This window comes from Plecotus auritus (assembly GCF_963455305.1).
Source record: "Plecotus auritus genome assembly, chromosome: 6".
Taxonomy (NCBI): domain Eukaryota; kingdom Metazoa; phylum Chordata; class Mammalia; order Chiroptera; family Vespertilionidae; genus Plecotus; species Plecotus auritus.
The window spans coordinates 88,505,620-88,533,479 of record NC_137773.1 but is presented as its reverse complement, the minus strand read 5'-3'; the positions used below and the strand labels follow the sequence as shown (position 1 = coordinate 88,533,479).

The 27,860-nt window shown below is 49.0% G+C and overlaps 1 protein-coding gene across 2 annotated transcripts in view; it reads left to right on the top strand.

The window, feature by feature from the left end:
- OLFM2 (olfactomedin 2) overlaps nt 1–25,663 on the top strand; it is a 67,123-nt gene extending 41,460 nt beyond the window's left edge. For both annotated transcript variants that reach the window (XM_080674826.1, XM_080674825.1), the window contains exons 2-6: nt 20,623–20,772; nt 22,401–22,547; nt 22,775–22,994; nt 23,329–23,435; nt 24,538–25,663. In XM_080674826.1, coding sequence (XP_080530952.1) covers nt 20,623–20,772; nt 22,401–22,547; nt 22,775–22,994; nt 23,329–23,435; nt 24,538–25,215 — 1,302 coding nt within the window. In that variant the 3' untranslated portion in view covers nt 25,216–25,663. The remainder of the gene's footprint in view (nt 1–20,622; nt 20,773–22,400; nt 22,548–22,774; nt 22,995–23,328; nt 23,436–24,537) is intronic.
- The last annotated feature ends 2,197 nt before the right edge of the window (nt 25,664–27,860 follow it).

Below are 27,860 nucleotides of genomic sequence, written 5' to 3'. Positions count from 1 at the left end.
TTAGGCTCTGGGGTCTATGTGCTTCAGAGCTATACTCAACTGCCTTAAACCCCGTGCCTCCTTCAAAATCCCAGAGCCCCTGTATCCACTCTGAGAGGGAGGGGAAGGAGGGAGGGGATCCTGAGGGAATGGAACAGAAGGTGTGTGGAGAGTGGGGGAGAAAGAGGTGACATTGAGGACTTGCCATGTGCAAGAGACATTCATTTATTCGTTCATTCATTCCTGACCTGCTGATGCCTGCCTACTCTGTCCAGCATGTGCTGGTGTTGGGGCCACAGTGGAAAAGAAGAAAGACCTAAAAAAAAAAGAAAGAAAGACCTCAGCCCTGCCCTTTTGGAGCTAACAGTTTAACAGGACACACAGACTCTCACCTAGGCAAGGAAGAGAATAAAATGTAAGAAACTTGCTAGAGGGGAGGGGTAGGGAACTGTGGAGACACACACAGCAGCAGATCGGGACCTGTCTGCAGGGATGGGGAAGGCTTCCTGGAGGTGGTGATGTTTACTCTGAGCCCTGGAGGATGCACAGAGTTTGAAGAGTCCTGGGGCAGCTGACAGGAGTGCAGCAGAGAAGAAATACCAGCATCTGTACAGCTCACAGACCTGGGTTTGAAATTCCAGCTCTGCTACTTAATATATAGAGCAAGCACCATTACCTCAAGGTTTTAAAAACTTATACAGCCCTAGCCGGTTTGGCTCAGTGGATAGAGCATCGGCCTGCAGACTGAAGGGTCCCAGGTTCGATTCCGGTCAAGGGCACATGCTCGAGTTTCAGGCTCGATCTCCAGTGTGGGGCGTGCAGGAGACAGCCAATCAATGATTCTCTTTCATCATTGATGTTTCTATCTCTCCCGCTTCCTTCCTCTCTGAAATCAATTAAAAAAAACTTGTACAAATATTTATGGAGTACCTACTATGTGCCAAGTGCTTTTAGGCATTGGAACATGGTAGAGACCAAGACTTAAGGTCCTTGTACATGTCCCTCCTAGTGGGTCATACACCGCACCAGCCAACAAATATATAGTATGGTTTCTGCCATGACAAATGTCAGGCTGGGAGATGGAGACTGAGAAGGATTTCTTTAAGGGGGCAGTCAGGGGAGGCTTCCCTGAGGAGGTGACTTTTAAATTTAATTCTTAACTCTGGACAAGAAGGATCCAGCATTACCACTGTTCTTTCATAGGCTTATGGTAGGTGATGAAATGGGACAGTAGACATGAGCAAAAGCTCCCTGAGTGTGTTGTTCAGTAACTAAGACAATTTTAGAGAGAGGCAGCCTGGGTCCTGAGTCCTGTTAGCTAGCTGGTCATTTACCTGGTGTCCCTCAGATCCATTCCTTCCTCGCCCTTCCCTTGTTCTCTATCTCAGGGCAGTTGACTGAAAACTACATTTTCCAGGTTGCCTTGCTCACTGGCTTCCTGTTAAACTCAGCCAATACAAGGCCGTGGTGGGAGTTTAGAGGCGGGAGGAAGAAAGAACCTGGGGGATTTCTCCCGGTTTCTTTGCTGCAGGCAGGGCCTGTCTCCCCCTGGGTCTAGTGCCCACCTGGCATCCACTCAGGCAGCTTGGTGGCCTGGCTCCTGGGCTCAGTAACACTACTCCTCCCTTTCCCCTGCCAGCCCTGCAGCTTCTTGCAGTTGCTATTCTTTGGGTTATTTCACCTTCTCCCCTGCCCTCTTTCAACCCTTCTGGCTCCTCTGCACCACATTCCCCACGTTCAATTTCCTCCACGAGCCATCAGGCATGACCTCTGACCCTGAACAGGCTGGTGACACACCAGCCACTGCCACCCGACTTTTCCTCCCTGACCTTCAGCTTGTAATACCGCCAACCTCCCGGAGCTGTTGTGAGGCGAGTGGAGACAGTAGCAGTAGCCCACATTACACGGTTCTTATTTGTAGGGCTTGGAGCTCTGCACAGGCACTCATTTAACCTCCACAACCATCCTAAGAGACGGGTGCTACTGTTAGCTCCGTTTGACGGGGAAACGGAGGCACGGTGAGGTTTAAGTCACTCGCTCAAGGTCACCCAGCTGGGAGGTGGCGCTAGGAAGTCCCTCACGCATGCATCGTGCATGTGAAGTGTCTGGCATATGGGCAGCGCTTGGCAAGTTGAGGACAGTGATCGTTGCTACGTGTGGCTGGTCTCTGGTGAGGCCCAGGATGGAGGTGATGCTGAAACTCCACCTCGGATGGACACAGGCACCGGCGGCCACAATGCGTGTTGATTGAAGGCCCTTTGGGATCTGCCACCTGGAAGAACATCCCTCAGCCTCCTGCTGGCGCCTGGCCCAGCCCTGGGGGAGCGGGGGCAGAGGGCCTCTCCCTCGCAGCTTTGGCTGGGAGCAGCTGCTCAGCGCTTAGCCAGAATCGATTTCCCTTCACTGGGCCCATTCTCGCTAACAAAGAGCTCCCTGACCCAGGTGGCCGCCACTGCCCCCTCCCCTCTGAGCGGAGGACGTGCCTTGCTGCTGGCTGGAGCTGTTTTCTGTCTGTGGGATTCATTTCTTTGAAAGCTCTGGAAAAATCCTAGGATGGAGTTTTCAGCCCCTCAGGTACTCACCTGCAGTTCACTGGCAGATATCTCTGTCTGTCTTGCCCCGGCCAGTCCACCCTCCATGATCTTCCTGACCAGATCCTTCCCCCACTCACACATGGTTATGGGCAGAACTCCCTCCCCAACTCCCCATTCATATGTTGAAGTCCTCTCCCCCAGGACCTCAGAATGTGACAGTATTTGGAGAAAGGGCCTTGAAAGAGGTAATTAAGTTAAAATTAGGTAATTAAGATGGGCCTAATCCAATATGACTGGTGTCCTTATAAGAGGAGATTAGGCCCAGCTGGCATGGCTCAGTAGTTGAGCATCAACCTATGAACCAGGAGGTCACGGTTTGATTCCAGGTCAGGGCACATGCCGGCGTTGCGGGCTTGATCCCCAGTAGGCGGCCTATAGGAGCAGCTGATCCATGATTCATTGATGTTTCTATCTCTGTCTCCCTTCCTCTCTGAAAGCAATAAAAATATATTTTTTAAAAAAATAAGAGGAGATTAGGACATAGACACGCACAGAAGGAAGACCATGGGGAGACCCAGGGGGAAGATGGCCACCCGCAAGCCAAGGAGAGAGGCCTCGGGAGAAATCAGTGCTGGCGGCACTTCCTCTTGGGCTTCCAGCCCCAGAATGGTGAGCAATTAAATTTCTGTTAAACCCTCCAGTCTGGCGTACTTTGTTATGGCAGCCCCAGCAAACCAATGCACACAACCTTCATGGCTTCCCACCCCCTCAGGGTGAACTCTGAGTCCATTATTCAAGACCCTGTGTGGCCCAGCTCCACAACACTGTGTCTGGCAGGGTCCCAGTGCGAAACCTGGCTCCCTCCAAAAGGATGAGTAGGGAGAGTCCAACAAATGACTCTTTTCAGAACAGTGGGCACGGGTAAGAGAACAAGCAAGGGGGCGTTGAAGACCTCTGGGGTCAGCAACGAATGGGAGCTGCGGCTACCCGCAGGCCTCAGGGAGAGCCCTGGCTGCAGGAGAGGGTAGTAGTCTGCTCGAGCTGCCATAACAAAATACCAGACCAAGTAAATACCAATACTCAAACAACATAACAAAATACCAGACCGAGTAAATACCAATACTCAAACAACATAACAAAATACCAGACCGAGTAAATACCAATACTCAAACAACAGACATTTAATTTCTCACCATCCTTGAGGCTGGAAGACCAAGGACAAGGCGTCAGCAGGGTTGGGTTGGCTCCTGAGCTGAGACCTCTCTCCTTGGCTTGTTCATGGCCCCCTTCTCCTGTCTTCACCTGGTCTTCCTTCTGTACATACCTGTGCTCTGATCTCTCTATAAGGACAGCAATCACATTGAACTGGGGCCTCCCCTAATCACCCCTGTAGTTTCTTTAAAGGCCCTGTCTCCAAATACAGTCACATTCTGAGGGCCTGGGGGTGAGGACTTCAGCATAGGGATTTAGGGGAAACACAACTCCGTCCATAACGTAAGGGATACCCAGAGGAGCCACCAGATTCAGGGGAGGGATACAGCCACTGTGGAGCCACTGCTTGGCAGACTCTCCTCTGCCCCCAGCCCCAGGCTCCTGTGGCTGCTTCATTAGCTACACTGTTCAGTCTTCAAGGCCTTCCCCCATGCAGCCGCAGCCCCGCCCGCCCCGGGAGCCTTGCAGCAAGCACCTCCATTTTGAAGGGGTGGCTGCAGCTATCCGTGTGAAATGCCTTGGAAGATAAATTTACCCCATGACGACCTTTTCCACGTGCTGACGGATTGATTTTAGCAATCTATCCCCAGCCAGTGTGCTCAGCCCCAGCCCCCACCATAGGCGATGATGGCTGCAAATTTATGCCCGTGCCAGAAACTGAATTCCTGTACATCGAGGGAAGTGTCTGAAGAGCTCACCCAGGCTCATTTTTACTTCTGACAAACTTCAGTCGAGAGATTAAACCCGGGCCGGTGTCTTCCAGCAGCAGGGACCGTGGTGATGGGGAAATTACTCACTGTGGGCATTTCTCTTACATTCCCTGCCTTCAGCGTGGCCTCCAAGGGCTGAGAAAGAAAAAGCAGCCAGGCCCGCAGGCCTGCATGGTGAAAGGGAATTCCCACCTCTGATCAGCTAATGTTAGGAAAAGGGCACACTTTGTGTACCCAAAGGCAGGCCTCTCGGTCCCCGTGGTAAATACCGGGCCGTTCAGCGGGGAGGGGCAGTAGAGCTTCTAATTCATGGCCAGGCTCCTGCACCAGCTCCGGAGGCTGACTCGGTCTCAGCAACTTGGCAAGGTTCTAAGCTTCCTTGGGTTGCAGCAGAGAGGACATCCAAGTGTGCATACTCCTGGAGCCCCCTCACTTCCATTCTGCCCCCTCCAGAGGCCCAACATGGTGGAGAGAGAAACAGAGACACCAAGGGGCAGCTCTGTGAAGAAAGAGATGCCGTCTTGCTAGAAAGATCTCTCCCGCTTGCCTTGAAAAAAGTGACTGTCTGATGCAAATGTAGCTGTTTCTCTTTGGTACAATATTAAAGAAATGAACCCTTGATGTCTACAAAAAGGGATCAAAAATGATTCTTTCTTTCTGAAAGGAGAAGGGCTTTTATTCCTCTGTGAACTTTTCTAGATCTAGCCTCTGGCAGGGATGTCTGCAGAACACGGAGTGTGGGAGGATAAAGCCGTAAATGACTGCATGCATGTATTCATTCATTCAGGAAGTGTCTGTGAAGCAGCTGCTGCGTGCCCCGCATGGGGCTGAGAGCTGGGGAGACTGCAGGGACAATTAGAACTCCGTTCCTGCCCTCACAAGCCAGTGGGGCATTCTATACGATCCCCGACCTCTAGTCCTCAAAATTATCATGGTCGTGAAAAACAAGGGAAGACTGAGAAATGATTATGGACCAGAGAAGATTAAGGGGGTGTGACGACGAAGTGCAACATGGGATCCTGGGTGTGATTCTGGACCAGAAAAGGACATGAGTGGAGAAATTGGAGAAATCCAAATAATGTCTAGAGTTTAGTAATGGTGATGCACTGTTTAGATGTGACAAATGGACCATGGATGTATGTAATGATGTTAACAGGAAACTGGGTGAGGGGCATCTGGGAGCGCTGTACTATCTTCATAACTTTTCCATAAATCCAAATAAAAAGTTTATTTTAAAAAAGTCAGTGGGGAACAGGGAACAATTCTAGAACAGTGCTGTTTCTGTGAGTTGATGTAAAAGCTCCCCGTCACTGGGCGGGCACTCACACAGTGCCAGATGCTGTGATTGACTACTTTTTTAAAAAAAATCTTTATTTTTGAGAGTATGACATATGTCTCCCTTTTTCCCCCTATTTCCCCCCTCCACCTGGTTTCCACCTGGCCCCAGGCCTTCACCACCCTATTGTCAGTGCCCACAGGTAATGCATATCTATATTAATAAAACAGTAACATGCTAATTGACCATACCTTTGCGATGCCCACCAGCCAATCAGGAGTGATTATGCAAATTAATCCAACAAAGATGGCAGGTTAATTTGCATACGCAGGTGCCGAGTGGCCAGGGGTGGGGAGAGACGCTTGCATCATTGCCATGGTGACGATGGAGGCGTTCCACCCCACCCCAGCCCCTGCGGGCCTCTGGGCAGCGTGGGAAGGCGGAAAGGCGGCTCCGGCCAGAGCGAAGGTGGTGCCGGGAGCCAGGGGAAGGAAGGCCCATTCTTGCACGAATCTTTGTGCATCAGGCCTCTAGTCTATAATAATAAAAGTCCAGGCGTCATGACCAGAACGACCAATCAACCAGTCACTATGAGGTGCATTGACCACCTCTCGGTCTCTCCCCCCAGCAAGCAGGCTACCGTCGCTGGATGGCCAGCGGGGAACCACGGGAGCCAGGCTGGGAGGCAGTGGAGCGGGACTGGGGACTGGACTCATGGGGCAGCAGTAGCTTTGCGGAGTGTCCCAGGGTGGCAGGCAGTGTCGCGGAGCAGGGACATGGCTCTGATCACAGGCTAGGCCTAGGGACCCTACACGCACATGATTTTGTGTGCTGGGCCTCTAGTATGCATATAAGATCTTTGGTTAATCTCTTCCTGATCCCCTTGCCTCTTCCTTCTGAGACTCTTGTTTGTTTTCCTCTTATCTTCACTGGAGTATATGTTTTACTGATTTGAGAGAGAGAGAGAGATCAATGTATGAGAGAAATATCAATTGGTTTCTTCCAATATGGGCCCCCACTGGGGATCGAACCCACAACATAGGTATGTGTCCTGACTGGGAATCAAACCGGCAACTTTTTGGTGCATGGGGCCATGCTCCAACCGAGCACACTGGCCAGGGCCTGTGATTGACTTTTGACGTAATTCACCGTCCTGACAACAACCTTGTAAAGTCCAGCCATTATGCTCCCAACTTTTATTTATTTTTTTTTAAATATTTTTATTGATTTCAGAGAGGAAGGGGAGAAGGAGAGAGATAGACACATCAATGATGAGAGAGAATCATTGATCAGCTGCCTCCTGCATGTCCCACACTGGGAATCGAGCCTGGAACCCGGGTATGTTCCGAGACCAGGAATCGAACCGTGACCTTCTCATTCATAGAGCGAAGCTCAACCACTGAGCCACGCCGGCCGGGCAGATCCCAACTTTTAGATGAGTAAGCAGAAAGGTCAAGAGAGGCACTGAGGGGTTAAGCTACTTGCCCAAGCTGACACAGGAAGGAAAAGATCAGAATTTGGATTTAAACAGCCTGAGCTGTTAAACGCTACAACCGCCTGTTCACGCACAGGTATTTAGTGAGCAGCCCCTCAGGGGCTGACTAGGGAAATAAAACTCTTCTCGGTCTTTCAGGGATTTTAAGTCAGGGGCTTGGTTACCAAGATGATGGAAGAGATGAGAAACTGAAGAGAAGGTGAAGCTGATACTCAGAGATGAGCAATAGCAGAGAGCCTCTATTCTCCCCGCCCCACACCCGCCCCGGGACTGGGGGTCAGATAGAAGAGGTGGTATAGACCAAGTCCAGGAGTGTGACTACCAGTGGGAGCTGAAGCCACAGAGGAGGTGCAGCCACTGCAGAGCACAGGAGGCAGAGAAAGGGGGTCAAAACTGTGCCCTGCTGTAACAGAAATCCAAAGAATGGTGTGACTTACACAACAGACATTTATTTCTCACACCTGTGGAGGCTGGGAAGCCTGCGATCGAGGCGCTGGCAGGTTCAGTGTCTAAGGAGAACCGGATTCCTGGTCATAGCCCACGTCTTGCTGTGTCCCCAGGGCATGAGTTCCACTCCAAAGGCCCCACCTCCAAATGCCATCACATTGGCGGTTAGGTTTCAACATATGAATTTTGGGGGGACAGAAACATTCAGTCTATAGCAAAGCGTGAGCTCTGTAAGTGTTAAATAAAATAGAAAACCTTGGTGGTGGGTGACTGGTGCCTGGCCCACTCCTTCATCCATTCCTATGACTTTTGGTCCTGTCTGTCTGCTGACAGCACCCAAATGCGTATCTCTCTGCTCCCCTTCTCAGCTGCCGACTTCACAAATTCACTTGAATGTGGTCACAGCATCATGACCTGAACATGCCTTCAGGCCGGACTCCTGATTTCCATCCCCCGCCCCCAAAGCTGCTCTTCCCCCACTTCTCATGGATTCCCCCTCCAGCGTTCTCCAGCTCAGTAAATGGCACCCCTATTCATCCACTCCATTACTTGGGTTCCAAATATTGAAGAAATCCTCCATTTCCCTCTTTCCCTTCTACTCCTCCCCGCAGTTCATTGGACATCCTTATACCCAGTGTTTTGAACTCCGCATCTGGTAAAGTGTTCACCTCCATTTTGTTTAGTTCTTTTTCGGGAGTTTTCTCTGTTTCTTTCATTGTGGACATGTTTGTTTGTCTCCTCATTGTGGCGGCCTCTCAGTGTTTGTTCCTGTGTAGTAGGTAGATCTGCTACATCTCCTAGTCTTGTCAGAGTGGCCTTATGTGGTAGGTGTCCTGGGGGCCCAGTGACGTACTCTCACTGATCACCTGAGCCAGATGTTCCAGGGGTGTCGCTTGTGTGGGTGGTGTGTCCCTTCCTCTTGTAGCTGAGCCCTGATGGCTGTTAGCACATGAGTGAGTGAGACTGACCCTCAGGCTGACTGGCTGTGAGGACTGGCTGTGACTTCAGGAAACCAGCTGTTGTGTGTGGGCTGGCCCCATGGAGCAGCATCATTTTAGCCCGACTCTGGTGTCTGCCAAGTCCACCCTTTGTGTGTGTCATTTGCGGCACTAATTGTGTGGTGCTCGGTGGTCTGACCCCAGCCACCAGGAGTGTTGGTTCTGGGGCCTCTTGGGAAGGGCTCAGATGCAGGCCAAGGTCAGCCACTCCATCTGAGCCCCTCCCAAGAGGCCAGGCCCGGGCCACCTGGTGGAAGCTAGGAAGTGCTCTGCAGTTGGCAGCTGTATGTGCTAGGCTTGGAGGGGCCTGGGAGTGGTTATGCTGTGAACCGAGGCTGGCGGCCATCATGCCAGTCTGGAGGCCACTTAGCCAGAGGGACAGGGCCCTCGGAGGCCAACCATCGCTTGCTTGGGGTTCTTGGACCTTGGAGAGATTGTAGGAAAGTTTGCAGTGCCTCTTGTGTCAATTAGCCTCTGAAAAAGGTTCGGGCCAGGCATGTGAATCGGGTGAGGTGGGTGCCAGAGAATGGCTAGGGCAGGGAGATCAGTGTCAGCTAGGTTGATGGCGACTCAGCTCTGGCACCGACTGGCACCTGCAGGCTGTGTGTGTGGAGGGCTCCACAAGGAACAGTGTTGCCGGCCAGCACTTTGTCCCGGAGAGAGCTGCCCCTCCAACCCTCGCCTTGAAGCCAGAGAATTCAGTTCCTCCTCATATATCCCTGGTGCCTTTAACATTTTTAAAAATATATATTTTGTATTGATTTCAGAGAGGAAGGGAGAGGAAGAGAGAGATAGAAACCTCAATGATGAGAGAGAGTCATTCATTGGCTGCCTCCTGCATGCCTACCCTGCCCCCACCCCTTCCCACCACTGGGGATCGAGTCTGCAACCCAGGCAAGTGCCCTGATCAGGAATCAAACTGTGACCTCCTGGTTCATAGGTTGATGCTCAACCACTGAGCAACACTGGCTGGGCTGTCCCTGGTGCTTTATGAGCTGGTGTCCCTCTTCTGGAGCTTAGGGGGAGTGTTTGTGAGTGAGTCTGTGTGGGGGCCCTTTAAGAGGATGCCCGAGTCTACAGCAGCCCCTGTCTCACCAGGACTGAGTACCTGCTGATTTTCACAGCCAGCTGTTATAGGGACTGGTGCCCTGAGGAGCCAAGTGTGGGGCTGGGACCTCTCGCTCCTCAAGGTGGGGGTGGGAAATTGGGAGAGGTCCTCTGCATCAGAGATATCCCTCTAGATTATTTTTTTTAAAAGATTAAAAAAAATTAATTTTGAGAGAGAGAGGAAGGGAGAGGGAGAGGGAGAGAGAAACATTGATGCGAGAGCAAAACATCGATTGGTTGCCTCCTGCATCCTCCCATCAGGGATTGAGCCTACAACCCAGGCATGTGCCCTGACCAGGAATCAAACCGGAAACCTTTTGGTAAATGAGACAACGTCCAACCGAGCCACACCAGCCAGGGCTCCCTCCAGATTTGTAACTGCCACACTCATTTCATGTGTTTTATTCCTAGGTATTTTCTTCTTTTTTGTTGCAATTACAAATGGAATTGTTTTCTTAATTTCTTTTTCTGACATTTCATTGTTAGTATATAGTATATATGGATTTTTGTACATTGATTTTGTATCCTGCAACTTTACAGTATTTGTTTATTGATTCTAATAGTTTTTTTAGTGGAGTCTTTAGGGTTTTCTATATGTAGAATCATGTCATCTGCAAAAAGTGACAATTTTATTTCTTCCTTCCAATTTGGATGTCATTTATTTATTTCTCTTGCCTGATTGCTCTGGCTAGGGTTTCCAGTAGTATGTTGAGGAAGTGGTGAGAGTGGGCATCCTTGTCTTGTTCCTGTTCTTAGAAGAAAAGCTTTTAGTTCTTCACCATTGAGTATATTAGCTGAGGGTTTGTCATAGATGGCCTTCATTATATTGAGGTACTTTCTTCTATATCCATTTATTGAGTGTTTTAATCATAAATGGATGTTGTATCTTGTCAAATGCTTATTCTGCATCTATTGATATGGTCATATGGTTTTTGTCCTTTATTTTATTAACGTGGTGTATCACATTGCTTGATTTGCATATGTTCAACCATCCTTGCACCACTGAGTGAACCCCACTTGACCGTGATGTATTATCTCTGTAATGCATTGTTGTATTCAGTTTGCTAGTATTTTGTTTAGGAGTTTTGCATCTATGTTCATCAAGAGATTTTGATCTGTAATTTTCTTTTTCTGTGTTGTCCTTGCCAGGTTTTGGTATCAGGGTAATGTTGTCTTCATAAAATGAGTTAAGAAGTATTGCTTCTTCTTCAATTTTTTTTGGAAGAGTTTGAGAAGGATAGGTGTTAAATCTGCACTTTTTTTGGGGGGGAGTTTTTAAAAAAATTATCTATTTTTCTTTATTGATTAAGGTATTACATATGTGTCTTTATCACCCCATTGCCCTCCCCCACGCCCCCACTCATGCCCTCACCCCCCTGTTGTCTGTGTCCATTGGTTAGGCTTATATGCATGCATACAAGTCCTTTGGTTGATCTCTCCCCCTTACCCCCATCCTCCCTTACCTTCCCTCTAAGGTTTGATGGTCTGATCAATGCTTCTCTGTCTCTGGATCTGTTTTTGTTCATCAGTTTATGTTGTTCATTATATTCCACATATGAGTGAGATCATGTGATATTTACCTTTCTCTGACTGGCTTATTTCGCTTAGCACAATGCTCTCCAGTTCCATCCATGCTGTTGCAAATGGTAAGAATTCCTTCTTTGTTACTGCAGGGTAGTATTCCATTGTGTAGATGTATATTTTTGGGGAGGTTTTGATGACTGTTCCAACTTCCTTACTTTTGATTAGTCTATTTAGATTTTCCAGTTCTTCATGATTCAGTTTCTGAAGGCTATATTTCTAAAGACTTGCCCATTTCTTCTAGGTTATAGAATTTGGTGCTGTACAGCCTTTCATAGTATTCTTGCATAGTCCTTTGTGTCTCTGGGGTGTCCATTGTAACTTCTCCTCTTTCATTTCTGAAAAAAATTTTAAGTTTTTATTTTATTTTATTGAATTTATTGGGGTGACATTGGTTAATACAATTATATATAGATTTCAGGCATACAATTCGATAATACACCATCTGTATATTGTATTGTGTGTTCATCACCCAAATTCAAGTCTCCTTCCATCCCAATTCATCCCTTCTTTACCCTTTCCTACATCGCCATCCCCCTTCCCTCTGGTGATCTTCATACTGTTGTCTGTGTCTATGATTTTTTTTCTTTGCTTAATTTCTTCACCTTTTTAATTCTGCCCCAACCCCCCTCCCTTCTGAGAGCTGTCAGTCTGTTCTCTGTATCTATGAGTCTGTTTCTATTTTGTTTGTTCATTTATTTTGTTCATTAGATTCCACATACAAGTGAAATCATATGGCACTTGTCTTTCTCTGACAGGCTTATTTCACTTAGCACAATACCCTTCAGGTCCCTCCATACTGTCCCAAAAGGTCTGATTTCTTTCTTTACGGCCAGGTAGTATTCCACGGTGTAAATGTACCACAGCTTTTCTTTTCTTTTTTAATCCACTCATCTACTGGTGGGCACTTGGACTGCTTCCAAATCTTGGCTCATTTCTGAATTTACATTGAGTCTTCGTATTTGTAAATTCTCTCACAAGGCAAGCTCCTCCACCCCTTCCCTGGACTCCAGGGCAGGAAGTCAGTTGAACTCAGAGGCCTGTGTCTCTTCCCGCCTTTCCTGAGAAAGTCTGTTTCATTGATTATTGGTCCACATCGGCACTGTGATGGCAGAGACGAAGGCATGCTGGAACATAAGTACTGGCTTGGGCTGGGGCTGGGAGGGCGCTGGGGTGTTCTGCTAAGACTTGGGTGGCTTTAGAGGGTTGTGCTGTGTTGCCAGCCTGGAGAGCCTCTCAGGGCAAGATGGGTTAATTACATTGGGAGGGAAAGAAAAAATGAATGAGTGAATGAATGAGCAAGTGAGTGAATGAATGAATAGACAGACTAGAGGTTTCTCCCAGCCGGCCCCTCCCCCAGCCACAGGCTCTCACAGGCAGAGCCCCAGCCGCTCAGGCTGAGGGAGGCCCCAGCGCTCCCTCTCGGCATAGATGAGCTGATATCTTCTTTAAGGCCTGTCATGCTTATCACTCCGAGGATTTGCCCAGTGCCTCGAGGTTTGACAGGGGCAGCCTGCTATTATCTCAAGCCCTCCAAAGGGACGTGGCCCCTGTCAGAGCTCAGAAATGGCAGACAAGCGTGTCCCCGATCATTCATCGTGGCCATCCTGCCACCCTTCTAAGAGAAGCCACGGTTGCCTCCGAGCCCACTGGGTGTCCGTCTGCAGCCTGATCTCAGAACATGCCTCCTTGGGAGAGGCAGAAGGGGAAACGCACGGTGGATCTTCGGGAGGTTTGCTCTCTGTCCCACCGGCCCACTAGATCCAGTCATTCAACAAATATTCATTGTGACAGGCCTGGGGATTCGGTGATGAGCAAAGCACACAGAGTTCCTCCCACCCATGAGGTCCATTAGGCCACTGATCAGGCTTGCGGGAGGACAGGGGAGGTGAAGCGTGGTGCTGCGGACTGGAGCCAGATGGCCCGGGTTCGAATCCCAGGTCCACCACTTGCAGGCTGTGAGACTGGGCAGGAGACACGAGCCCTCTTGCACCCAGTTTTGTTGCCTCTCAAAGGAGGATCAATGACAGCGCCTGCCTCCTTGCATTGTGGTGAGAATCAAGTCAGTTAAAACATGCGAAGTACTTAGAACAATGCTTAACAGATAGTAAGAAATAGAAGGATTAGGGCAGTGGTTCCCAGCGTGGGGCACACGCCCCCCGGGGGCAATTTGATTTTTAAGGGGGGCAATTTGAGAATGAGTTATTAACAGTGAATTTTTTGCATTTCTTATGGTTCTAGGGGCCTCATGTACAGTATGTAAATATATATTATAACATATTTATGCATTTCAGTTCTCTATTATATGTTTTGAAACTTTATTTGCTCTTTTTTCATATCACTTCATATTATCATTATTTTTTAAACAATTTCTTAGTGATTTCTTCCTCAGTACTTCAACTGTCCTTTCGTTCATTTATTTTTCTCTTTCATGGATGCCATGGTCTTTGGAAGCTTGCTTAGACCAAGTTAGTGGCCTTTTAGGCTTCCTCCACGTGACTGGGAGTTCACTTTTTGAATAATAAGAATTATATGTCACGTGGGCGGGGAAGGGGGGTCAGGATTTTAGAGATGCTTAGGTGGGGCATGGCCAAAAAAAGGTTGGGAGCCACTGGATTAGCACAGGATGCCATGGGAGGTGGGTTACTGGAAAAGGTACAACAGAGGCTGCTTTTGGAAAAGACATTTATGCTTGAGCCCCAGGAAGTGGGGAGAGGGAGGCCGGCCAGGAGATGGGGTGAGAATGTTGACGGCAGAGGGTCCAGCCAGTGCAAAGGTCTGGAGGAGAAAAAAGCATGGTGTGTTTCAGCAAGGGTTGGACCACTAGAAGATGGCACAGAGAGGACCCGGCATTGCGAGCCTCGTTGACTGCTGGTAAAGATGAAGCAGGACTCCCTCCGCCAAATGACATCAAGGCCATGTCCTAAGACAGGAAACCGCCAGGCCATGTGGGGGCCAGGACGCAGCAAGCGGCTCCGCCCATCTTCTGCGGGGTTCCTCTCTTGCTCACTCTGCAGCGCCATTGGACTTCCCGTGATTCCTCTTCACTCTGCAGCCTCAGCCCCAACTCCACAGGACTTTCATCAGTCCTTCCAGATCGTCTCCACTTAGTGACTTAAGCTCTAACGATTTTAACTGTAGGAAGTTAGTGTCATGAGGGTTATAATTGATAATCAGTAGCAGCAAACACGTATGATGATTGTTCTCATGGCTCGTACGTATAGTATTAACACATTCAAACTTCCCAGCAACCCTGCGAGCTGGTACAGTGATCATGTCCATTTTACAGATGAGGAAATGGCAGCACAGAGAGGTTAACTGAGTTGCCCGGGTCACACAGCAAGTGAGTGGCTGAGCCAGGACATAAACCCAGGCAGCCTGATCCAGGGCACTGTTCTTGACCGTGTGGCTCTCCTCTACCATGTGAGTGGGAATAAGAGACAGCCAGAGGAAGGGGTCATTTCTATCGTAACGGTGGTGTCTGGAAAGATGCTGGTGACATCACACAGAGTCCTTTTTGGGAGGACCGTGGGAGAGATCCTTGCCTGTTCTTGGTACCAAAAATACTTGAGCTTTCTCCTGAGCATCTGGTGTACTTTGTTTCAGGACACGGGGAACCGCAGAAATGACCAGCTTTCCTTTTCTGAGTTGGCAGCTAAGGAGCTAGGAGCCAAATTTATGGCCCAACCATATGCTGGTTGTTCGGGGTCTTGAGGGATCAGTTTTTCTTAGCCTCTCTTCTGGCTCCATGTCCCTGCTTTTCTCTGTCTTCCTTTTCTCCCTTGCAAAAAAAAAAAAATCTTTACAAGATCAATATGCATTAATTGTGGAAAACTCAGAAAATAAGATACCCTTGAAGATGGCAATAAAAATCCCCACTAATCCCCAACTTGAATGTCTGCATGGTATTCCCTCCTGTGAATGCACCTTAAGTTTTGAAATCAATACTCGTATGATTGGACAACATGAGGGGAAAATTCCAGCTGTCCAATTTTTCCCCAGGACTTTAACGAGCATCCTTGTAGCAATTGTTCGTCCACATGATTTCCCTGGGCTAAATTCTTCGACTTGGACTGGCTGGGTCAAATGCAAATGCAAAAACCGTCAAGCTTTGGCTTTGGATTGGCAGACTGGCCTCCAGTAACACCTAATTCCCACTCTTTTTTAAATTGGAGCTATCTGTGGTATTTTACATATCCTTGTAAACCACTCGAGTCCTCTCTGGAACAAGGCAGGGTACAAATAAATGTATAAGCCCCAAGCCACTTCTGCTTCCTGATTAAATTGTCCAGCCTCAAATGCAATAATATCCTTGTCTTATTAAGAGCCAGCTGCTTGCTCTATTCTTGTTGGCTAATCCCCCGTAGCCAGTGCTGGCTGGCTGGCTGCCCCCAGGATCTTGGAGCAATCCCTCTGCCCCTGGAAGACCCAGGAATTGTTTTTAAACCAAGGCGTGGGTGGTGGAGCTAGGCACTGAGACCTGGGTGTGACAGTAAGAGAATTTTTTCGTGAGTTTCTCAGACTCAGTCAATCCTGAATCTGTTACAGAGACATCGGCTTAACTGGGGTAGCAGCCTCTGTGAAAGTATTTGAAAAACCCCAGCCAGAAAGATGAGCTGAGCAGCCACTGAGCACATACCCTCTTAGAGGCCATTAGCAGGGATATTAAACTCGGAACCAGCGTCTCAGCCAAGACAGCAGCTGGCTTCTGGGGAGCATTTGCCACATCTGAGGTGAGACAGGCCACCTCATTGGAGGTGTCATTACCTGGGCTCTCACACCTGCTGTTACAGCATTTCCCATAGCACAGGCCATGCTCTGTCCCTCGGTCTGTGACCTCCAAGAGTTCATGACTTTGGTTCCAAGCTCAACCCAGTCTGGGAGAGCAGGCACTTGGACCCTCAAACATCAAGCCTTCCAGGCCATCCCAGTGGCCCCTGTTTAGTATTTGATCTTGAACCTGACAACGGGTGATCTCTGCCGTGCTGAGAGTTGGCGGCCAAACGCCAGGCATTTAATTACACTGCTGCAGAGAGCACTCTGGCGAGGGGTGTCCACACAGACAATTATTTTAGGAAAGCCGTGGATGCCACCTCTCCTCCCCACTTAAATCTTGCTTCTCTTTTGCAATTCAATATTTCAGTTGTTGAGAGAACATGGATTATTTGCTTCAAAGCACAGCCCAGGAGATGTAGAAAGGAGATGTTAAATAGGTTGAACTGGGCAGCTTGGTCTCTGCACAAGTGAGAATTTTCAGGGGGTTCGGTCCAAATTGCTTGGGGATCAGAGCCAGGGAACGTGGATGGGGAAGCTTGGACTCAGTTTGTTGCTGTGAGTGTGTGTGAGAGTGTGTGTGTGTGTGTGTGTGTGTGTGTGTGTGTGTGTGTTTTAAAGAACTGGATTTGTTGTGAAAGGAGGCAAAGCAAGCTATGTTCTTCCAGAAACTAGGGGAAAGCTTTCTTGACTCACCCTTCTTGTCTTGAGTCACCCTTCTTGTCTTGGGTTGGGCTCCCTCAGGAGCAGAGGTGGAGAGGAGTTGAGTACAAGTATTCACCTGGGAGGTGATCCCCAGAGGACCCAGTGGGACAAGTGAGAGGAGAAGGGAAGGAAACCCACGCAGGGTGAGCTAGTGAGCAGCATGCTGCTGTGGGCACCTGGAGTACAGGTCCTAATGGGCTCCCCTGGGAAACTACGTGCTGTGCACACCTCAGAGTTCTCCTACCAGGGAGGCGAGAGGGAGGTATTTATCACTAACTCCTAGGAGGCAGGGATGGGGCCTGCGGGTGGGAGAAACCTGCTCAGTGCAAAGGCAGAGCGGGCTCAGACCACCAGGGAAAGCCCTCGGCATTGGGTGATTCGGGCGCTGCTGCCACAAGACTGCAGAGGCATGAGTGTTGGCTCCACCTGAATCATACCTGCGCGCAGGGGAGTGTGGGAAGGTGAGTGACGTCATTCCTCCACATGGGCTCGTAAAGAGGGATTCCCCCAACTTCAGAAGATTGTGCATAGGCACAAACAATGACTAATTACAGTAGTTTCTTATAAATCAATGAGGAGTCAAGCTCGTCTGTACAATGATATCACTCACATTCTAATAAGCTTTTCAGAAAAAGACTTTATTGAGTGGGAGAGAAAAAGGTGGGCGTATAATAGCTGGAGACTCCAGGATTGTGCATAACACAGCCTGGCTTCTGCTGGGCGCTCAGTGAATGGCTTGCAAATGATCAGTTATTACAGGGCTTTGTTTCTCTGTAAAACACTTGGACTTTTATCAGAATTTCTTCAGTGCCCGTAGGAATACATCCTGGATGGGACCAGAATCTTTCACTTCCCACCTCTATGTTCACCACCCATCATCTCTCCACCTCTATGCTCACCACCCATCTCTTGCCGGATGTGCAGTCACCCTTACCCTGGTCTCCTGCCCTCATCCTGCTCCCTGACCCCCACAGTCTGTTCCCCCGACAGCAGCCAGAGGGAGCCTGTGAGCACTAGACTCAGGTCATGTCTATCTTCTGTTTAGAACCCTCTGACTCCCACCTCACTCAGAGCAAACATCTACTCTTCCTCACTGCCTACAGGCCCTGAACATGTGGCCCTGTCCCCTCCCTGCTCTCCTCTCCCTCCTCCCTGCCCCCCCCCACCTACCCCTTTGCTCCAGCCACACCAGCCCCTTCCCATGTTTCCTAATCATGCCAGGCAGGATCTTGCCTCAGGGCCTTTGCACCTTCTGTTCTCTCTGCATGGAACATCCTTCCCTGGCTTCTCCCTCACCGCCTTCAGGTCTTGACTCAAATGTATCTTCTCATGGAGGCTTTCCCAGGCCACCCTAAAATTGCAACCCCAACCACCTCTAACCCTGTCGCCCATCATTTTTTCCCTGCATTACTTCTCTCGATGGCACTCATCGCCCTTTAAATACAGGACGTTTACTTAATGTTTTTTTTTCTGTTTCTCTAATGTGCACTCCTAGAGGAGCTTTTGTATTTGTATGTTTTGTTCACTCTGTGATTTCAGGATCCAGAACAGAGCTGGACACACAGTAGGCGCTTAACAAATACTTGTTGAACAAATGAGGCATGCCCCGATAAAACACAAAAGGACTGGGACTTGTGACTAACTCCAGAAGCTCAAGGGGGCCTGATCTGGAGACCCAGCATGTTCCAGCCAGTGGCAGTCAATGCTTTCTTAAATTTCATTTTAGTTTTCAATTACAGTTGACATTCAATATTATTTTACATTAGTTTCAGGGGTACAGCATAGTGGTTAGACATTTACATAATTTAAGAAGTGATCCCCCCAATAATCCAGATACCCACCTGATACCATACATAGTTATTACAATATAATTGACTATATTTCCTATGCTGTATTTTACATCCCAGTGACCGTCTTGCAACTACCTATTTGTACTTTTTAATCCCTTCACCTTTTCCACCCATCCCTCAAACCCCCTCCCATCTGGCAATGTCATTTTTTCTCTCCATCTATGAGTCTATTTCTGTTTTGTTGGTTCATTTATCCTGTTCTTTAGATTCCACATATAAGTGAAATCATGTGGTATTTGTCTTTCTCTGTCTGACTCATTTCATGTAGCATAATTCCCTCTAGGTCTATCCATGTTGTTGCAAGCGATTTCATTCTTTTTTATGACCGAGTAATAGTCCATTGTATATATGCACTGCATCTCCTTTATCCAGCTATCTACTGATGGCACTCAGGTTGCTTCCATATCTTGGCTATTGTAAATAACATTGCAATGAACATAGGGGTGCGTATATCTTTTTGAATTAGTGTTTTGGGTTTCTTCGGATATATACCCAGATGTGGAATTGCTGGGTTTTAAGGTGGTTCCATTTTGTGTTTTTTGAGGCTCCGCCATACGTTTTCCACAGTGGCTGCACCAATTTGCATTCCTACCAACAGGGCATGAGGGTTCCTTTTTCTCCACATCTTCACCACACTGTTGTTTGTTGGACTTATCAATGATAGGTGTGAGGTGATATCTCATTGTGGTCTTTTTTTTTTTTTATTGTGATGTTGAGCATCCTTAAAAATTTTTTTATTGATTGATTTGAGAGAGTGCAAGGAAGGGAGAGAGAGAGAGAAAGACAGAGAGAGAGAGAAAGAGAAAACATCGATTTGTTGTTCCATTTATTTATGCATTCATTGGTTGTTTCTTATATGTGTCCTGACCAGGGATCGAACCTGCAACTTTGGTGTATCAGGACAATACCCGAATCTGTAATCAACTGAGCTACCTGGTCATGGAGCATCTTGCCATGTCTATTGGCCATGTGTATGTCCTCTTGGAGAACTGTCTACTCAGATCCTCTGCCCATTTTTTAATTGGACTTTTTTTTTTTTTTTTGGTGTTGAGTTTATGAGTTCTTTATAAATGTTGGATATTAACCCCTTATCGGATATTTTGTCAAATACCTTCTTCCATTCAGTAGGTTGTCTTTTTGTTTTGTTGATGGTTTCCTTTGCTGTGCAAAACCTTTTAGTTTGATATAGTCTGATTTATTTTTCTTTTGTTTTACTTGCCTGACGTAAATAAAAGAAATATATTGCTAAAAGAAATACCCGAGTTTTGGCAGTCAGTGTTTTTTTGAACAAGGCACAAACTTACCTGACCACAGAGGACCCTTTTTCCAGCACACCTGGTAAGATCGCCAGTATTCCAAGGATCATGGCTTGCAAACACAGCCACAAGAGATCCCAGAATTACCTGAGTTATATCAACTAACTTGAAGTTTTGCTTAGGAGGAGTCTTAAAGTGATGGCTTCTATTCAAGGGCCCGGGAGGCTCCATCAGGATTGTCATCCTGTGGCCATTGCCTTGCTTGGGCATCTCAGGAGCAGGGGCAGAGATGGGGAGGGGACAGCAATAGGGTTGTGCTTAGTGGCCTCTGAGGTGTATCCGGAGCTTATGTGTCTCTGGGCTGAGGAAGCAGAAAGGGAGGTCCGGGGTTGGGTGTCCGAGCAGCCCTATTTCTAATGGTGGTTATGGAGGCAATGTTGTGTGTGCGCAAATGTGTGTGAGAGATTAAATTCCTGCCTGTGGAAGGGCTCAAATCCCACAATTCCTTGCGGTGTTCTCTTACTCTCCATACCTCAATCTTGTCATCTGTAATATGGGGTCCCATGCATCAGTCACTCTGCACATTCCAGGGATCCAGTAAAAGGCATTTGTTGTTTCTCCAGCTCCCCTTTCTTCACCAGAGAGGGCTGGGTGAGTCGCCCCTGGATTCCTGCTCTCTAATCCGTGGCTTCCCCACAGACCCTCTTCCAAAGCCCAGAAGAAGGCTGGCAGCTGTATACTTCGGCCCAGGCCCCTGATGGGAAATGCATCTGCACGGCCGTGATCCCCGCACAGAGCACCTGCGCCCGAGACGGCAGGAGTCGGGAGCTGCGGCAGTTGATGGAGAAGGTGAGAACCTTCCGGTTTCTTTGGGGAATTCGGAGAAATCTCCCAATTCTCATCTTTCCCTCCGCTCCCATCCAGGTCAGCCAGGGCCATGTCTAGCCATGCAGGTTATTCGGAGCTGGCAGACAACCGGCCTCCCCTCCAGATAGATATTTTAGTTAGTATCTGTTCAGCGATTCTTTGGCGGAGAAGCTGAACTCTGTGTGGGAACCAGGAGGAAAGAGGACCCCAGTGGCAGTATCTGTCGCCTGCATGTGTGAGCTCCACCCTCACTGTGCACGCCCCACTCAGCCATTTAGTTTGTCATACTCACCTGCTAAGAAGGTGTTTTGTGTCCCTTGAGGAGGGGTCTCACCCTCTTTGCCAAGAGGCTCGTATAAAGATTCCTTCCCCTTCTGATCATGGTCAATAGAAAATGGTCCCCATTCAATACATCCCTCTGTAGACTTGGTGCCCTTTATACACTGCTTGCTGTCCTTGCCACTGCACAGCTGACTGTCCATTAGACAGTTCTAATGTTGGTGTTGAAAGGGACCAGCTAACTCCCACAATCACCCTATAACGGAGGAAGCTGAGGCTTGGCAGAGAATGGAAGAGACCCTGTCATCACAGGAGTCTCCCACCTATTACCTCTGCGGGCTCCTCCTACCCACTACACCAGAATTGCTTTCCCCAACAGTTTGGGACTTCCATGTGATGTCCCTGGTTGTTTACAATGGCTATATCCTGTTCTGTGGTGGCCAGGGTGGGTATCAGGCTGTTGAGAACTTCCAAGGTCATGTGGAAAGTCTGTGTTTCAACAACTTGCCCTTGAGTTCACCTTAGCCAGGTGGGGCTCACCTTGGCTATGTGCAGCTCACTTGACCTAGGTGGAGGTGGGAGCTAGAGGGCCTTAAGTCTGGGTTAGGAGGCCAAGGGATAGGGAATTTCAGGTTATGCATTTAGCCAAAAAGCATTTATTAAGTGTCTGCTTAGGACCCATGCTGGGCACTAGAGATTTGGCTGTGGACATGCTAGATACCGGGTCTGCCTCTGAGGATCCCCTCTGAAGGTAACAGATGAATAAGACCGTTTCAGATAACAGTCATAGTTGGGAAGATAATAACTGGGTGAGGGGAGAGTGGGTGAGTGTCTACTTGAGACGGTGATCAGAGAAGGCTACTTACTCTGAGGAGGTGATGCTGGAGTTGAGACCTGAATGATGAGAAGGAGCCAGCTGTGGGAAGACAACGGGAACAGTGCTCCAGGTAGAGGGATCAGAGAGTGCAAAGACCCTGAGGAGGAAAGGAATTTAGAATCTGTGAGAGTGAAAGGGACTGGTGGTTGGAGTGGATGCACATGCAGAGAGGCAGGCAAGGGGACAGAACCAGCCTGCAGAGTCTACAGAGGAAGGGAGATCCAGTCTTCCCTTTGAAAAACTCCCTCTAGCTGCTCTATGGAGAACTGTCTGTTGGGGGCTAGGGTGGGAGCAGGAGGCCAGGGAGGAGAGGAGAGAAGTGAAAAGTGATGGTGGCCATTCTGGGTGGAACCGATAGACGGGCTTGCCATCGGGAGGCTGTTGGTAAGATCAAGGGAGGAGAAGGTTGGCTGGGGGCAGGAGTCTGGCTGTCTCTAACCCTCCCAGCTCCTAGGTCCAGAATGTCTCCCAGTCCATGGAGGTCCTTGAGTTGCGGACGTACCGTGACCTCCAGTACGTGCGCAGCATGGAGACCCTCATGCGGAACCTGGATGCGCGGCTCCGGACAGCTGATGGATCCCTCTCTGCCAAGAGCTTCCAGGTGGGTCCTTTGGGGTCAGGTCAGAGGTCAAAGGAAGATTTGGGAATGTTGCCCATTCTTCTGAGAGTGAGATTGCATCTGGGAAGACTGAGGGTTGGCTGGGATCTAGGGTCCATTATGGGCCAAATGTCAAAGATAGGGGGTGAGGCTATGGGTCAAAGGGTGGGGTCATGTCTGGGTTAAAGGTCAGGGATAGGGATCAGCGACAGTTCCGTCTTGGTGAGCAGGAACTGAAGGACAGGATGACGGAGCTGTTGCCTCTGAGCTCGGTCCTGGAGCAGTATAAGGCAGACACGCGGACTATTGTGCGCCTGCGGGAAGAGGTGAGGAATCTGTCCGGCAGTCTTGCAGCCATCCAGGAGGAGATGGGTGCCTACGGGTATGAGGACCTGCAGCAGCGGGTGATGGCTCTGGAGGCCCGGCTCCACGCCTGCGCCCAGAAGCTGGGTATGCTTTGACCCTTGACCTTGACCCCTTACCTCCATGTCCAACCCCAGTACCACCTGTGTATGCAGAAGCCAAACAATGTTGACCTTTAACATCTAAACTTTGACCTTTGATCTCCCTTTCCAAGGCCACAAATAGACCCCAAAGCTGAAAATGGCCCTGACCTTTGACTTCTAGCCCCTCACCCCCAACTTAACTCCATCTTGGAACCAGATCTCTGGATCCATTCTCACCCCTGGTCCCACCTCTTCCCAGTCCCACTTTATCCTTGCTCTACCTCCCTTGGGCTCTTTCCACCCCTGACTCCCTTATTCCCCCTGTTCCTGCCTCTCAGGCTGTGGGAAGCTGACTGGGGTCAGTAACCCCATCACCATTAGAGCCATGGGGTCCCGCTTTGGCTCCTGGATGACGGACACGATGGCCCCCAGTGCGGACAGCCGGGTGAGTAACTGTGCCCACCACAGGAGTTGGAACCTGGGAGGGACATCCTGTGGTTGCCCATAAGTGCCTGGTGATTTCACACCAATGATTCTCTTGTAGCCCAAAGTGTCTTTGGATCTTCAGAGCCCTTGGACCTCCCCTTGACTGGTGATTACCAAGTGATCAGGACCTTCTAGTCATCTGAGTCCTCAAGTCTGTTGACCTCTGATGTCTGTATAGAGACTAATGGTTACTGGTACTACTGACCAGCTCCCAATGGCCACTGACCTTTAAGTAACTATCTAGTAACCTGTGCCTTCACAAGAACTAGAGCTCCCTCCAAGCCCCCCACTCAGCACCACTCAGTGACCTTTGGATTTCCAGTGGCCTCTATGTCCAGAATTGCCAATCACCTCTGATCTAGAGGAACCGTTCTTTAACTGCCCAGTGACTAGTGACTGATATCCTTGCCATGAAAATTGGCCTCCCAGGGATTATGGTGGTTCAACCACGTGGTTAAGAGCTTGGGTTTGGGAACCAGACTTGGATTTGCATCTCAGTTCCAATTCTTAGCTGCCCAAAGTTCCGTCATGTCTTGGATACTCAATTTCCTTATCTCCAAAAGGGCCGTGATGATGTTGGCATTAAAGTTAAGATGCATAGCCCAGTAACCAGCCCTAGTAAGGGCTCTAGGACTAATGAATATGCTGATGAGTGATGATGATGATGAAGGTGCTGATCACAGGCCTGGTCATCTCATGGTTGCAGGGGTTACCATGGGCAATGAATTCAAATGACCTCTCATCAGCCAATGGCTGTCCAGTGACCACTAACCATCCAATAGCCAATGACCAGTAATTTTCCAGGTCCAGTGAGTCCCTAGAGACTGCAATATCCCCTGATCCGTAGGGATCAAGCCCTGTCCATTTAGTGTGTGTTTTAAGACCAATGGCACTCCCTGATGTAAGGATCCCAATCACTATGACTATGATAGGTCATGAATGATCACTACTGACTATTTAGTGACTGTTGATCCCTAATGACCATGGTTGATTCCTGAGTGATTGCTGCAGACTTTGGGTCATTGGCAGTGGTCCCCTAGTGACCAGTGGCTCTCTCATAGGTCTGGTACATGGATGGCTATTACAAGGGCCGGCGCGTTCTGGAGTTCCGCACTCTGGGAGACTTCATCAAAGGCCAGAACTTTATCCAGCATCTGCTGCCCCAGCCGTGGGCAGGCACAGGCCATGTGGTATACAATGGCTCCTTGTTCTACAACAAGTACCAGAGCAATGTGGTAGTCAAGTACCACTTCCGCTCACGCTCCGTGCTGGTGCAGAGGAGCCTTCCAGGGGCTGGTTACAACAACACCTTCCCCTACTCTTGGGGTGGCTTCTCTGACATGGACTTCATGGTAGATGAGAGCGGGCTCTGGGCCGTGTACACCACTAACCAGAATGCAGGCAACATTGTGGTCAGCCGGCTAGACCCGCACACCCTTGAGGTCATGCGATCCTGGGACACTGGCTACCCCAAGCGCAGTGCTGGTGAGGCCTTCATGATCTGTGGCGTGCTCTACGTGACCAACTCCCATCTGGCCGGGGCCAAGGTCTATTTTGCTTACTTCACCAACACGTCCAGCTACGAGTACACGGACGTGCCCTTCCACAATCAGTACTCCCACATCTCCATGCTGGATTACAATCCCCGGGAGCGGGCCCTCTATACCTGGAACAACGGCCACCAGGTGCTCTACAATGTCACCCTCTTCCACGTCATCAGCACTGCTGGGGACCCCTAGAGGGCCACCAGGGGCCCTTTCTACTCTGCCTGTGTCCCTTCAAGTTGATCTGTCTCTGTCCTGCCCCACCTCCCCTCCTGTCTTTTTTTTTCTCTCCCTGCCTTTTGCCCAGCTTTCATTCTCTGCCTCTGTATTTCTATTGGTGCATTTTCTCAATGTTGTCTCTTCTCCTTTATTGATCTGATTTTGATACTCCAGTTCTTTGTCATCCTGCCTTTTTATTGATGTCCCTCTTTCTTTTTACTGATCCGACTCTCCAGATCATTCCCTGTCTCTGCTTGTCTCTTTTCCTTCTCCTCTTTGCTTCCCTCCCACCCATTCCCTTCTCCCTCTCTCTGAACCTTTCCTCTTCCCCTCCAAGGAGCTGAGTGCATGGATCTGTTTATTTTTATTTTCATTTACACCTTTACCTTTTTGTTTGCTGGAATAAACAGGACCTTTGACATTTGATGCGTTGGTTGTTGTGTCCAGAAGGGGCAGAGGAGGCAGTGGTGCAGGGTAAGTCTGAGCCTGGAGACCCATCCCCGCTGGATCCCTATCCCATGCAGCAAGTTTTGTGAGCCAGGGCAGGGAAGCCCATACTGGGGGGCAGGGAGGGGGGCGGCCAAGCCCTTTGTGGAAATAGGCAAAGTTGTTTCAATGGGAAACAATTTGTTTGAAAGCAATTTGATCCAAACACCTGAGAATTCTGTCGCAGCAATGAAAAGTGGCCTCGAATATTCTCCATTTTCTCACTCATTGATCAGTCTGGTGCATTGCTGAGCCCTCTGGCAACTTTTTAAAGGGGGTTATAACAATTTGGCTGCTTCTAGAATTTGGGTATGAGTGGGTAGGACACAGAAGTTTTCATTTTTCTTCTCTCTTTGCTTTGTAATTACAAAATCATTTTATATGAGTGGCACCTGTTCTGAATTAACAAAAGGCCAGAAACAGCCTGAAGGTGCCCTGGCGCCTTCAGTTGAACACACCCACACCTGGACCCCATTCACCTGGAAGGGGCTTGGGCAGGCATGGGCCTGACATCGAGGACCCAATGTGGAGACTGCAGCTCCTGGAGGCGGAGGACAGGAAGAGCTGGGAAGTATTGGAGACAGGAAGGGGTGTGAGAGGGAGTCAGGTAGAGATGGGGGCAGCTGTGGAGTCACAGAAGGGAAGAGCAGATGAAGGCTTGTTTTTGCCAGGTCCCCAGTGGCCTGGATGATACAGCAAGGGGAGTGGGAGAGTGACCTCTGGGGCCGGTGGCTGGGAACAAAGGTCGTACTGTCCATCACAACATATGGTCCCCACTGAATCCTGAGCAGAAACTGTGCAAAGAACCCCACCCCCACCCCGCTGAGGCCAGAGGCTGTGAAATCTGCTCCTCTGGGTGTAAACCCCCCATTCCCCTAGCTCCTCAGCTCTAATTAATGGCCTCCTTGATTAAATCATCTCCGTTCCACACTGGCATCTCCAGGAACTCGGGACACCAGGGCCATATTGTGAAGGAAACCAATGAATAATAAATGTGACTGCCTAATGCATTCATTTAAAACCAATTTTTAAAGAAATGTTCAAAGAGGAGCAATTAATTTCCATTTAAATTAACAAGTTTGACAGGAAAAGAATCGATCCCTGGATAGACACGTTGAAAGGCACTTTGCTCTGTACCTGCTTAGAAGACAGGCCCTGGGCTGGGGCACTCAGAACATCCACCCGCCACCCTCCGACTGTATTTATTTGGAGGCAAATCTCCAAGGTGAGCAGGGCGTGGGGTGGGGAGATAGGGCATTGTTCTCCTATTTTCCCAAAGTAAGGTGAGGGACTGGGACTGCTGAGTTCCACAATCTTTGTCCAAAATATACAGACTTGGAGACTCACATGAGAAAAGGGGTAGGCGGGTGTGTGTCTGTCACATCTGCACGCCAGTCCTCAAATGGATGCCACAGGCACCTGGCATCATACCTCCCCACCACCCCCTTCACATACAGGCAGGCTTAGCGCTCCTTATATTGGATATACTTACAGGGATATACAGTTGACCCTTCAACAACACGGGTTTGAACTGTGCAGGTCCCCCCTGCCCCCACTACAGCAAATGTATTTTCTCTTCCTTAAGATTTTTTTTTTTCAAACTATGAGAAAGTTTATTTAGAAAGTTACAGAGGTAGTAGAAGTGAGCCTGCTGGGTTGCGTAGGCTCAGGTGCAAGCAAGTTACAGAAGCAAAAGGGCCCGTGGAGCTTAGGAGAGAAGGGCAAAGGTCACATGCCTAGGGGAAGAGGGAGAAGGGCAAGTCGGGATGTACTCTGAGAGGGAGAGCACAGATTTCCTTAACAACATTTCCTTTTCTCCAGCTTACTGCAAGAATACAGTATATACTACATATAACATAGGAAATCTGTTAATTGACTGTTTATATCATCCATAAGGCTTCCAGTTAACAGTAGGCTATTAGTAGTTAAGTTTTTGGGGATTTTTGACTGCAAGAAGGTCAGTGCCCCTAACAGCCACGTTGTTCCAGGGTCAACAGTATAGCCAACAAAGGACAAGCAGGAATAATTCACCCACACCCTCCCCAGGCCAGGATCATCTGTCATCTGTTTGGCCACCCTCTCTGCTAATTCTGACCTCCCCTCATGGAGGTGCACCTGGCTCCATTGGAAAGCAG